This window comes from Electrona antarctica, assembly GCF_951216825.1.
Source record: "Electrona antarctica genome assembly, chromosome: 22".
NCBI classification, from domain to species: domain Eukaryota; kingdom Metazoa; phylum Chordata; class Actinopteri; order Myctophiformes; family Myctophidae; genus Electrona; species Electrona antarctica.
Genome location: NC_136805.1, coordinates 906,981 through 921,600, shown reverse-complemented (window position 1 = coordinate 921,600; position 14,620 = coordinate 906,981). Strand labels below are relative to the sequence as shown.

The window sequence follows — 14,620 nt, the reverse complement described above, 5'->3', positions numbered from 1 at the left end:
CTCATCAAATGTCCCTGGGACTCAGAGGTCCTGGGTTGGCCTCCTGTCCTGTCCTGGTAACGTACCATAGGATTCAGAGGTTCTGGGTTGGCCTCCTGTCCTGTCCGGTCCCTGGAACAACATATTTGGAACAACATATTTTCAAATGGGGGTCGGTGGCCAAATACATATATTTTTGGGAGTCCTTGACATGAAATTGTTTGAGAACCACTGACATAGAAACATATGTATTTCAGAAAACTGTCAGGATTTCGACGTCAGGCCTAAATGGGTTAAATGGAACGTTGTGAAATCAGCTATGTTCTGTTCTGTGAAGGTCTGTCCACTGAATACAGGGTATGTGTGAATACAGGGTGTGTGTGAATACAGGGTATGTGTGAATACAGGGTATGTGTGAATACAGGGTATGTGTGAATACAGGGTATGTGTGAATACAGGGTATGTGTGAATACAGGGTATGTGTGAATACAGGGTATGTGTGTGAAGGTCTGTCCACTGAATACAGGGTATGTGTGTGAAGGTCTGTCCACTGAATACAGGGTATGTGTGAATACAGGGTATGTGTGTGAAGGTCTGTCCACTGAATACAGGGTATGTGTGAATACAGGGTATGTGTGTGAAGGTCTGTCCACTGAATACAGGGTATGTGTGAATACAGGGTATGTGTGTGCGTGCATAAAGTGAGTGGTCGTTTAACGTCGTTTAATCCAATCACAGAGGATTGTTGTTCTGTGTGGATGTTTGGCCTGTCAAACTCAAAGTGGTTTTTTTGCTACTAATTAAACGTTCCTGCTTAACCTCCTATAAGCATGATGAAGCTGTCTGTCACGAGCAGAGCCTCTCTGACCAGGACTGGATGTTTGTCTCTAAGCATGAGGCTGTCTGTCACGAGCAGAGCCTCTCTGACCAGGACTGGATGTTTGTCTCTAAGCATGAGGCTGTCTGTCACGAGCAGAGCCTCTCTGACCAGGACTGGATGTTTGTCTCTAAGCATGAGGCTGTCTGTCACGAGCAGAGCCTCTCTGACCAGGACTGGATGTTTGTCTCTAAGCTTGATGAGGCTGTCTGTCACGAGCAGAGCCTCTCTGACCAGGACTGGATGTTTGTCTCTAAGCTTGATGAGGCTGTCTGTCACGAGCAGAGCCTCTCTGACCAGGACTGTTTGCAACAACTTATTGTCACGTAAACTATGCCAGAAATGTTTGTTGTGTGTGGCTGACGATGAATCACCCATGATTGACATGAGGATGCACTCCTCTCTCTCTCTTTCTCTCTCTCTGCCTCTCTCTCTCGGTCTGCCCATCTCTCTATCTCTGACTCACTCTGTCTGTGTCTCTCTCTCTCTCTCTCTCTGTCTCTCTCTCTCTGTCTCTCTCTCTCTCTCTCTCTCTCTCTCTCTCTCTCTCTCTCTGTCTCTCTCTCTCTCTCTCTCTCTCTCTCCATGCAGGGCGAGTCAGTGAAGTATTTCTTGGACAATGTAGATAAACTTGGTGATCCGGTAAGTTTATTACAACAACTGATTATAGTCTAGAGTGGACCTTGTAATTATTATCACGTGTACGTTGCTGTTTACACCACAGAACTACATTCACTATGTCTGTCTGTGTCACACGTCCCTCACTACAGGACTACATTTCCCAGTCAACACTATGTCATGTTTTTGTCTACAGAACTACATTCCCAGTCAACAGGATATCCTGTTGGCCCGTAAACCCACCATTAATGTAGTTCATATTATTGTCCACAGAACTACATCCCCAGTCAACAGGATATCCTGTTGGCCCGTAAACCCACCATTAATGTAGTTCATATTATTGTCCACAGAACTACATCCCCAGTCAACAGGATATCCTGTTGGCCCGTAAACCCACCATTAATGTAGTTCATATTATTGGCCACAGAACTACATCCCCAGTCAACAGGATATCCTGCTGGCCCGTAAACCCACCATTAATGTAGTTCATATTATTGTCCACAGAACTACATCCCCAGTCAACAGGATATCCTGTTGGCCCGTAAACCCACCAAGGGCATCCACGAGTACGACTTTGAGATCCGGAACGTTCCGTTCAAGATGGTGGACGTCGGGGGTCAGAGGTCGGAGCGGCGGCGCTGGTTCGAGTGCTTCGACTCGGTCACCTCCATCCTCTTCCTGGTGTCCTCGTCAGAGTACGACCAGGTAACCAATCAGAGAGGACCTAATATATAACCAATCAGAGAGGACCTAATGTATATTATAACCAATCACCTCCATCCTCTTCCTGGTGTCCTCGTCAGAGTACGGCCAGGTAACCAATCACATGGGACCTAATATCTATTATGACCAATCAGATTAACTTAATATACGACCAGGTAGCCAATCACATGGACTTGTATCAATGATGACCAATCAGATGGGACTTAATATCAATGGTAACCAATCAGATGGTACTTAATATCCAGGGACCTCCAGAAGCAAAGATTTGAGTTGAAAATGTTTGATTTATAAATATAAATATATTCAAAGATTTGAGTTGAAAATGTTTGATTTATAAATATAAATATATATTCAAAGATTTGCACAAATGTTCGCGATTTTTAGAGCGTCACTTTGTGCCACAGTATGAGCTTGTTATCTGCCATTTTTCAATAGCTAAAGGAATTGAATATATATATAGTCACATGAACTTGTTGACACTTTTTATTGGTTCAACTCACACAGAACCACTTTCACTTTATACATTTAACCCTATAAGCCTGCAAAGCTCTGCGTTGCGAAGCGTTGTGAGCTTGTAGATCAGCCATTTCTGCTACTTTTGCACGACACATTTGTTCAATAAAGTATAGGGCTTTAATTTAGAGACGAAATATCTAAATATTTTATTTAAATATGGAGATCACAAGGTTTCTGACCGAAAGAAACGCTATATTATATATGTTAGTTTCCCATGCAACACACACACACACACACACACACACACACACACACACACACACACACACACACACAAAGGAGTTTGTGTGATATGTGACAGATTAATTAATTTGCTTTAGTAGATGAAGTGTTTTGACATTTAGATACGTTGCCTTCCAGTGTCTATATGCTTAGAGGTGTGGTGGTAAATGGTAGATTCACAAGCCCTATGTGTTTAGAGGTGTGATGGTAAATGGTAGATTCACAAGCCCTATGTGTTTAGTGGTGTGATGGTAAATGGTAGATTCACAAGCCCTACATGCTTAGAGGTGTGATGGTAAATGGTAGATTCACAAGCCCTACATGCTTAGTGGTGTGATGGTAAATGGTAGATTAACAAGCCCTATGTGTTTAGTGGTGTGATGGTAAATGGTAGATTCACAAGCACACAACGCTACGCATCATGACCCGGTTTGTACATCTGATATTTTGGACTATTTAAAAAATATATCGTGGCAGACCCCAGAACTCTGTGTGGCATGCTATTTTAACTGTTAAATCGTAATGATGACAGCCAGGCCCGGGCCGGCCTAGCGGTCGAGATCACCTAGGCTGGTAATCCAGCCTGACGGAGCGTGTCGCAGGTTCGAGTCCCGATCCCGACGACCTTTGCTGCGTGTCATCCTCATGTCCTGTCACACTACCTGTCTACTGTCACTAAGCCTCTCCAACTGATCCAAAATGGCGCAGCTCGCCTGCTTTTCAACCAGCCAAAATTCTCACATGTCACTCCCCTTCTCCACTCCCTCCATTGGCTCCCGGTCGCTGCCCGCACAGAGTACAAAACTCTGATGCTGGCATTCAAAGCAATATCAAAGCAATAATAGCATATCTTTCAAGTCTGATCGAACCCTACAAACCCTCCCACACACTCAGATCAAGTACCATCCCTAAAAACGCCGGAACAACGCTCCACACGTCCCAAACTATTCTCCCTTCTGGCTCCAAAACTATGGAATGCACTTCCCATTACAATCAGAACTGCAGCCTCACTCCCAATCTTCCACCGTAGTCTGAAAACCCACCTCTTCAGACTCCATCTTGGCCCGTAAGCACTTTCCGTAGTATTTGCCCTAGCCTCGACGACCTTACAGGCGTATGCATAGGCTCAACCTATGGAACTTAAATTACACTATATGTAGACATAGCTCTATGTCTACTAGAGATCAGTGGATGAGCTGTATGTAGACATAGCTCTATGTCTACTAGAGATCAGTGGATGAGCTGTATGTAGACATAGCTCTATGTCTACTAGAGATCAGTGGATGAGCTGTATGTAGACATAGCTCTATGTCTACTAGAGATCAGTGGATGAGCTGTATGTAGACATAGCTCTATGTCTACTAGAGATCAGTGAATGAGCTGTATGTAGACATAGCTCTATGTCTACTAGAGATCAGTGGATGAGCTCAGCTGTATGTAGACATAGCTCTATGTCTACTAGAGATCAGTGGATGAGCTGTATGTAGACATAGCTCTATGTCTACTAGAGATCAGTGGATGAGCTTTATGTAGACATAGCTCTATGTCTACTAGAGATCTGTGGATGAGCTGTATGTAGACATAGCTCTATGTCTACTAGAGATCTGTGGATGAGCTTTATGTAGACATAGCTCTATGTCTACTAGAGATCAGTGGATGAGCTGTATGTAGACATAGCTCTATGTCTACTAGAGATCTGTGGATGAGCTGTATGTAGACATAGCTCTATGTCTACTAGAGATCAGTGGATGAGCTGTATGTAGACATAGCTCTATGTCTACTAGAGATCAGTGGATGAGCTTTATGTAGACATAGCTCTATGTCTACTAGAGATCTGTGGATGAGCTCAGCTGTATGTAGACATAGCTCTATGTCTACTAGAGATCAGTGGATGAGCTTTATGTAGACATAGCTCTATGTCTACTAGAGATCTGTGGATGAGCTCAGCTGTATGTAGACATAGCTCTATGTCTACTAGAGATCAGTGGATGAGCTCAGCTGTATGTAGACATAGCTCTATGTCTACTAGAGATCAGTGGATGAGCTGTATGTAGACATAGCTCTATGTCTACTAGAGATCAGTGGATGAGCTGTATGTAGACATAGCTCTATGTCTACTAGAGATCAGTGGATGAGCTGTATGTAGACATAGCTCTATGTCTACTAGAGATCTGTGGATGAGCTGTATGTAGACATAGCTCTATGTCTACTAGAGATCTGTGGATGAGCTCAGCTGTATGTAGACATAGCTCTATGTCTACTAGAGATCTGTGGATGAGCTTTATGTAGACATAGCTCTATGTCTACTAGAGATCTGTGGATGAGCTGTTTTGTCACCTGAATCCACATGTGTATATTTATAATCCGCCCGTTATCCGACCGCATTCATTATTTTACCACAATTTATAAATCTGGAGATTGTGTGCGTTTTAAAAGCTATAATGAGCCTATAGATACATGCCATTCATTTATTTCCCGCATTATTTCACCTGCGGTTTATCCAATATTAATTTATAATATATTGTAATGACCCAAATCCACCTGAACTGCGGTTCACCGCAGCTGAATCATCCATCCGCAGAGGATTCAGCTGGTTAACCGCAGCTGAATCATCCATCCGCAGAGATATATAGGCATAAAAAGCCCCCAAAATATCTTAAAAAAAAGAAAACGATGGCAAAGGAACGCTGTTGGTCGTACAAGGCTTCACAACGACCGACGATATTCAGCATCATGATTTAAAACATAATAATGTGTTGAATCAAAAACATACATTATTTTAAGATAACTCGGGTTACGATCTAGAATGTATTTCTAGAACGGGACTCACTCGGGTCTTAGAGGGTTAACTCATTTAGGCCTGACGTCGACATTTTTAATCTTCAAAATCCTGACACTTTTCTGAAAAACCCCATGTTTCTGTATCAGTGGTGCTTAATATTTCATGTCAAGGACCCCAACAATTATATGTAATATGCCTCCACCCCCATCTGAAAATATGTTGTTCCAGGGACCCCCCAGAAAGTTAAAATGTTCACTCTGTAATAATATATATTCAAATATTTGAGGCACATTTTCACGATTTTTCAAAAATAGCAGACCTACAAGTTCATGAACTTGTAGATCTGCTATTTTTCAATAGCTTAAAGTATAACATAATGCTTTAAAACACCAAAAGGGGTTCCCGCCCAAAATGAGTTAAAACGTTATATGATTCTAGGAACACACACACACAGTAATTAGTCTCATTGTTTGTTTTATTGCTCTCTGGTGTTGTGTTCTGTCTGTCTGTCTGTCTGTCTGTCTGTCTGTCTGTCTGTCTGTCTGTCTGTCTGTCTGTCTGTCTGTCTGTCTGTCTGTCTGTCTGTCTGTCTGTCTGTCTGTCTGTCTGTCTGCTCCTGGCCTTGGGATACTTTCCTCTTACTTTTATGGCGTTTCTCTGGTCTCTACAGCATTTTGTCATTATTCTCTTAGAAAAACAAATGTTCTTTATTAACTTGGGAACTTGGGATCTGAACTGCCCACAGCCCTCCTATGAGACACAGACAGGTTTCTGAACTGCCCACAGCCCTCCTATGAGACACAGACAGGTTTCTGAACCGCCCACAGCCCTCCTATGAGACACAGACAGGTTTCTGAACCGCCCACAGCCCTCCTATGAGACACAAACAGGTTTCTGAACTTCCCACAGCCCTCCTATGAGACACAGACAGGTTTCTGAACTGACCACAGCCCTCCTATGAGACAGACACGTTTCTGAACCGCCCACAGCCCTCCTATGAGACAGACAGGTTTCTGAACCGCCACAGCCCTCCTATGAGACACAAACAGGTTTCTGAACCGCCCACAGCCCTCCTATGAGACACAAACAGGTTTCTGAACTTCCCACAGCCCTCCTATGAGACACAGACAGGTTTCTGAACTGACCACAGCCCTCCTATGAGACAGACACGTTTCTGAACCGCCCACAGCCCTCCTATGAGACACAGACAGGTTTCTGAACCGCCCACAGCCCTCCTATGAGACACAGACAGGTTTCTGAACCGCCCACAGCCCTCCTATGAGACACAAACCGGTTTCTGAACTTCCCACAGCCCTCCTATGAGACACAGACAGGTTTCTGAACTGACCACAGCCCTCCTATGAGACAGACACGTTTCTGAACCGCCCACAGCCCTCCTATGAGACAGACAGGTTTCTGAACCGCCACAGCCCTCCTATGAGACACAAACAGGTTTCTGAACCGCCCACAGCCCTCCTATGAGACACAAACAGGTTTCTGAACTTCCCACAGCCCTCCTATGAGACACAGACAGGTTTCTGAACTGACCACAGCCCTCCTATGAGACAGACACGTTTCTGAACCGCCCACAGCCCTCCTATGAGACACAGACAGGTTTCTGAACCGCCCACAGCCCTCCTATGAGACACAGACAGGTTTCTGAACCGCCCACAGCCCTCCTATGAGACACAAACAGGTTTCTGAACTTCCCACAGCCCTCCTATGAGACACAGACAGGTTTCTGAACTGACCACAGCCCTCCTATGAGACAGACACGTTTCTGAACCGCCCACAGCCCTCCTATGAGACAGACAGGTTTCTGAACCGCCACAGCCCTCCTATGAGACACAAACAGGTTTCTGAACCGCCCACAGCCCTCCTATGAGACACAAACAGGTTTCTGAACTTCCCACAGCCCTCCTATGAGACACAGACAGGTTTCTTAACTGACCACAGCCCTCCTATGAGACAGACACGTTTCTGAACCGCCCACAGCCCTCCTATGAGACACAGACACGTTTCTGAACCGCCCACAGCCCTCCTATGAGACACAGACAGGTTTCTGAACCGCCCACAGCCCTCCTATGAGACACAGACCGAGCAGAAAAGGATGGCTGTGAGGTCCAATATGAAGATAGGTTTGACTTTTAAATGTTATTATAGAAGTCAACGGGACATTTGACTGGAACCCACCTATGCTTTCTATCGACTAGACGCAGCTGCATGACATGAGACTAATTAATTAGAGCGACAGAGAGAGAGAGAGAGGCGTGTGTGTGCGTCAATTTAACAAAGGTGCAGATGATCAGAAATCAGCAGAGAGTGATGGACGTTTGCGCTACTCTATGCCCAATCGAAGTGGACTCGGTCCTCGTATTGAAGTGGACTCGGTCCTCGTATTGAAGTGGACTCGGTCCTCGTATTGAAGTGGACTCGGTCCTCGTATTGAAGTGGACTCGGTCCTCGTATTGAAGTGGACTCGGTCCTCGTATTGAAGTGGACTCGGTCCTCGTATTGAAGTGGACTCGGTCCTCGTATTGAAGTGGACTCGGTCCTCGTATTGAAGTGGACTCGGTCCTCGTATTGAAGTGGACTCGGTCCTCGTATTGAAGTGGACTCGGTCCTCGTATTGAAGTGGACTCTGTCCTCGTATTGAAGTGGACTCGGTCCTCGTATTGAAGTGGACTCGGTCCTCGTATTGAAGTGGACTCGGTCCTCGTATTGAAGTGGACTCGGTCCTCGTATTGAAGTGGACTCGGTCCTCGTATTGAAGTGGACTCGGTCCTCGTATTGAAGTGGACTCGGTCCTCGTATTGAAGTGGACTCGGTCCTCGTATTGAAGTGGACTCGGTCCTCGTATTGAAGTGGACTCGGTCCTCGTATTGAAGTGGACTCGGTCCTCGTAGTGAAATGGACTCGGTCCTCGTATTGAAGTGGACTCGGTCCTCGTATTGAAGTGGACTCGGTCCTCGTATTGAAGTGGACTCGGTCCCAGACTTTTGTTTTTCTCCCTGGAAATAAAAACGTCTGGGTTTCCGAGGCTAATGGGACATTGAGACCGTCATATCAAGTCCTGTATTGATCTGACCCTAGGGTACATTGATCCCATGATGGAATAGAGTCCTGTATTGATCCTGTATTGATCCCATGATGGAATAGAGTCCTGTATTGATCCTGTATTGATCCTGTATTGATCCCATGATGGAATAGAGTCCTGTATTGATCCCATGATGGAATAGAGTCCTGTATTGATCCCATGATGGAATAGAGTCCTGTATTGATCCTGTATTGATCCCATGATGGAATAGAGTCCTGTATTGATCCTGTATTGATCCCATGATGGAATAGAGTCCTGTATTGATCCCATGATGGAATAGAGTCCTGTATTGATCCTGTATTGATCCCATGATGGAATAGTCCTGTATTGATCCTGTATTGATCCTGTATTGATCCCATGATGGAATAGAGTCCTGTATTGATCCTGTATTGATCCCATGATGGAATAGAGTCCTGTATTGATCCTGTATTGATCCCATGATGGAATAGAGTCATATCAAGTCCTGTATTGATCCCATGATGGAATAGAGTCCTGTATTGATCCCATGATGGAATAGAGTCCTGTATTGATCCCATGATGGAATAGAGTCCTGTATTGATCCTGTATTGATCCTGTATTGATCCCATGATGGAATAGAGTCCTGTATTGATCCTGTATTGATCCTGTATTGATCCCATGATGGAATAGAGTCCTGTATTGATCCTGTATTGATCCCATGATGGAATAGAGTCCTGTATTGATCCTGTATTGATCCTGTATTGATCCCATGATGGAATAGAGTCCTGTATTGATCCCATGATGGAATAGAGTCCTGTATTGATCCCATGATGGAATAGAGTCCTGTATTGATCCTGTATTGATCCCATGATGGAATAGAGTCCTGTATTGATCCTGTATTGATCCCATGATGGAATAGAGTCCTGTATTGATCCTGTATTGATCCTGTATTGATCCCATGATGGAATAGAGTCCTGTATTGATCCCATGATGGAATAGAGTCCTGTATTGATCCCATGATGGAATAGAGCTAATTGGTAGTCATATCAAGTCCTGTATTGATCCCATGATGGAATAGAGCTAAATTAAATCTCATGACTGATAATTAATTGTTAGGCCAAGTCCAAAAAAAACATGTGATTTGTGAAATGTAGTGGAGAAGGAGCCTCCGCACCACATCACTATTCTAACATGTGCCAATTGAAACGGCGCTAGTTTCAATTAGCACAACATAAATAGCAGATCTACAAGCTCATAGCGTGGCACCGAGTGCATTTGTAGAATCGTCATCAGGTCTAAATGGGTTATTAATTTATCTGTCTGTCTGTCTGTCTGTCTGTCTGTCTGTCTGTCTGTCTGTCGAACCCACCCAGGTGCTGATGGAGGACCGTCAGACCAACCGTCTCCGCGAGTCCCTCAACATCTTCGAGACCATCGTGAACAACCGCGTGTTCAGCAACGTCTCCATCATCCTGTTCCTCAACAAGACGGACCTCCTGGAGGAGAAGGTGGCGGCGGTGCCGCTGGCCGACTACTTCCCCGACTACGGCGGCCCGGAGCACAGCCTGGCCGACGTGCAGGCCTTCCTGGTGGAGTGCTTCCGCGGGAAGCGCCGCGACGCCACCCAGAAGCCCCTCTACCACCACTTCACCACGGCCATCAACACGGAGAACATCCGGCTGGTGTTCCGCGACGTCAAGGACACCATCCTGCACGACAACCTCAAGCAGCTCATGCTGCAATGACACGCCGACCGACTACCCAAACCAACCCCCGTCCCCCCCCTTCTTCCTCCTCCTCCTCTTCCTCCTCCTCCTCCTCCTCTTCCTCCTCCTCCTCCTCCTCCTCCTCCTCCTCTTCCTCCAACCTAAAGCCTGGTTTGTGCTCGAGAGCCGTTCGAGAGCAGCCGACCCACGGCGGTACCGCGACGCTTTGCCAGCTCGTGGGTCGGCTGTTCTCGGTGCGTTCGCGACGGACGGACGTACGGAAGTGGCCTTTATTTGCGGAGGAGTCGGACGTGAGAGAGAGCAGCCTCCCCCCCCGCCGCCACCACCACCACCATAGGAGACCCCACCCAGCCTCGGCGAGGAAGGAGAGTCACACATAGAACGCCCTGGCAGCGTTCGTTGGTCTTTCATCTTCCGTCGTTGCTTTTATGCTGTTCTAGTTTTTTTTTTTTAAGTCCCTTCCGACGAAGAGACGATGGAGCCTCTTAGACTATTGGTAGGTGGTGGGTAGAGGGGAGGGGCTGGGGGGGGACCCTCTTCCCCCTCGGAACCTGCTCTCCCCCTGCTCCCCGCCCCCCCGCCCTGAGCTGCGTCACAGGACCAACCGACCGACTGACTGACTTGATTGTGAGAACCGAGGATTAAAACCACAATGCCTGAGTTTCTACATTATTGTCTTAACGGAGACTGACCCGATGATCACTGTTTAAAACTGTGTGTGTGTCTGTGTGTACGAGTGTGTGCGTGTGTTCTTTGTGTGGTTGTGCGTGCACGTGTGTGTGTGCGTGTGTGTGTGTGCGTGCGTGTGTGCGTGTGCATGTGTGAGTGAGTGCGTTCCAGTGCCTGTGTTTCTCTCCATGCCTGCGTGCACTCCTCCGTGTATCACGTGTACGTGCACTTGCGTGATTTAAAAAAGTTGCCTTTCTATTCCAATCAGAAGTGCGTGTTTGGGTGTGTGCGTGTTGTGTGTGCGTGGTTATGTGCATGTTGTTTGTGTGCGTGTGCGTGGTGTTTGTGTGCGTGTGCGTGTTGTTTGTGTGTGTGTGCGTGTTGTGTAGTTAAAAGGAGTTCTACCTATATGTCACTATTTGAGGACGGTTAGGAGAGAGTGCAACAGGCGGACGATGTGCAGTCGTGTGTGTGCGTGAACGCGCACACACGAGTGCACGGCCGTGCCAGGCAGGTGTGCCAGCTATTAGCGATGTACTAGTGAAGCAGCGGTGGTGATAGTAGTGATGTACTAGTGAAACAGCGGTGGTGATAGTAGTGATGTACTAGTGAAACAGCGGTGGTGATAGTAGTGATGTACTAGTGAAACAACGGTGGTGATAGTAGTGATGTACTAGTGAAACAACGGTGGTGATAGTAGTGATGTACTAGTGAAGCAGCGGTGGTGATAGTAGTGATGTACTAGTGAAACAGCGGTGGTGATAGTAGTGATGTACTAGTGAAACAACGGTGGTGATAGTAGTGATGTACTAGTGAAACAACGGTGGTGATAGTAGTGATGTACTAGTGAAGCAGCGGTGGTGATAGTAGTGATGTACTAGTGAAACAGCGGTGGTGATAGTAGTGATGTACTAGTGAAACAGGAGCTCCACTGTTTTCTCAGGGTTTTGAATGGAAACCACTGTTTAGAGATGTGATGATGTCATTGTTGTTGAACCTTCCTTCCCCAGAAATAATCTAATCCTAATCTGGGTGGCGAGGCTCAGCCAGGCGGCCCCGCACACGCACACGCACACGCACACGCACGCACACACACACACACACACACACGTACAGTACAGTACAGTACAGTACAGTTGCCGAGTCCCCCTGGCCGCCGACCCTTCGACACCGTGGCGTATAAAACAGGCATTAGTTAACCTTACAAAAGGGCCGTGAATGTCTTTGTTAATAGATGTATGTATAGAGAGTTACGCTACTTGTATCTTTGAAATGAATGATGAGAAGAAGAGAATCCTAGAATATACTGTCATAATGCTAGGGTCAAATCAACATAATGCTAGGGTCAAATCAACATAATGCTAGGGTCAAATCAACATAATGCTAGGGTCAAATCAACATAATGCTAGGGTCAAATCAACATAATGCTAGGGTCAAATCAACATAATGCTAGGGTCAAATCAACATAATGCTAGGGTCAAATCAACATAATGCTAGGGTCAAATCAACATAATGCTAGGGTCAAATCAACATAATGCTAGGGTCAAATCAACATAATGCTAGGGTCAAATCAACATAATGCTAGGGTCAAATCAACATAATGCTAGGGTCAAATCAACATAATGCTAGGGTCAAATCAATTGGAACCTAATCTATTGATGTGGAGGAGTTGTCGTCCAGGCATTTAAAATCACTGAAAAGGAGTGTCCATCCATGACCTTTCTGCACACGCTGATCATGAGCTACTATCAATACTATCAATTTATGGAAAATAGTGCAACAAAATGTGGGGAAACGTCGTCATGGGTGGTCGATCTAAGCCGCAGGCAGCTTAGATGCGATCTGCATCTATCTAGGTTGCAAAACATTGACAGCCCCATTCATGATGACAAACAGACACATCCTATCTGATTGAATTAATAAAAGCCATGATAATCTCAACCAATATTGCAGCTGTACAGCTTTGTCGGTGTCAACTAAGTATGTTTTTGTTTGTTAATCCACCGTTGTCATGTTGTGAAACTTCGAGACCTGCTTCCAAACTCTGAATACAGACGGACGGCTGCACAGAAAGTTATTTTCAAAATCTCGACACAGACAAAGAGGATGATAACCCAAGCTTTACGTACACAGACGCAATATTGGTGAGTTTATCGTGGATACATAATATTTTGTTTTGGTTGGTTGTCACCTTGAGATGCAGTCAGCATCCAGGTTGCTCTGTGGCATATAGAGCGCCGAAGTCCTGACATATTGAGGTCAGACTTCGGTGCTCTATGGGGTAGATATGATGAGCTTCTGTATTTCTATGCGGTTGTCTGTCTTTTATCAGGGTTGGGCTCCTGTAGGATTCACCCAATGATTCTTAACCCATTTAGACCTGAAGCCTTCTAGAATCCCAAGGCAGTGTTTTATCTTAAAGACACCCTGAAACCTGAGGTCTTTCTGAGAAAAGACTACAAAACTACAAGGAAGACGTGTGTGCGCGGCAAAACGTGTGTTCCCGGCAAAACGTTCAGAGGTAAAATGTGTTAAAGTCAGGTTCAGGGACTCCGGGTTACTGGAGAGCGTTCCAAATAGACCCTTAAAGGTCTGTAACTCTTGAGAGTGTACAAATGGAACCAAATGGACCCGAACAGGTCCATTTGGTTCCATTTGTACACTCTTCAGCGTTACGGTGGTCCTCCTTGATATTAACACGTTTGAGAACCAACTGGTGTTGTAATTGTCATTGTACAGCACACCGTGAAGTCCGCAAACATGACAATATGATAAAAAAAAAATTAAAAACGGTTCTGGAACTGTTCCAAAATGCTTAACTGACTCCTCCGTGTTGGATTTGGTTCCTAAATCTTTCCGGATCCCAGCCCTAGTTTTTATTTTATTTGCCAACGACAACTTCTTCCAGTAGATCGGGTGTTCTTCTCAGCCAATCAAATCACCCCGTTGTGCCTTGTCGTTTCTCACGAGACTATAGTTTCGTTCACGGCAGCGGTGTGTGTGTGCGTGCGTGCGTGAGCCTGCGTGCGTGAGCCTGCGTGCGTGCCTGCGTGCGTGAGCCTGCGTGTGTGTGTGCGTGCGTGCATGCGTGCGTGCGTGCGTGAGCCTGCGTGCTTGCCTGCGTGCGTGAGCCTGCGTGCGTGAGCCTGCGTGCGTGAGCCTGCGTGCGTGCGTGAGCCTGCGTGCGTGAGCCTGCGTGCGTGAGCCTGCGTGCGTGAGCCTGCGTGCGTGTGTGCATGCGTGCGTGCGTGCGTGAGCCTGCGTGCGTGAGCCTGCGTGCGTGAGCCTGCGTGCGTGCGTGCGTGCGTGCGTGCCTGCGTGCGTGAGCCTGCGTGTGTGAGCCTGCGTGCGTGTGTGTGTTTTCCAAATCCTGGGCTATTATTGTAAATAGTGTTAATCGGTTGCCATGTAAATAATCCTTCCTAGTATCTCTTTAATACGTATTACGTATG

At 46.1% G+C, this 14,620-nt stretch overlaps 1 protein-coding gene across 1 annotated transcript in view; it reads left to right on the top strand.

Annotated features, from left to right (window-relative positions):
- The window catches only part of LOC306915162 (guanine nucleotide-binding protein subunit alpha-13-like), a 57,406-nt gene extending 43,639 nt beyond the window's left edge, over positions 1-13,767 (top strand). Inside the window, exons 3-5 of the mRNA XM_079492413.1 lie at positions 1,448-1,498; positions 1,979-2,179; positions 10,146-13,767. Coding sequence (XP_079348539.1) covers positions 1,448-1,498; positions 1,979-2,179; positions 10,146-10,517 — 624 coding nt within the window. The 3' untranslated portion in view covers positions 10,518-13,767. The remainder of the gene's footprint in view (positions 1-1,447; positions 1,499-1,978; positions 2,180-10,145) is intronic.
- The last annotated feature ends 853 nt before the right edge of the window (positions 13,768-14,620 follow it).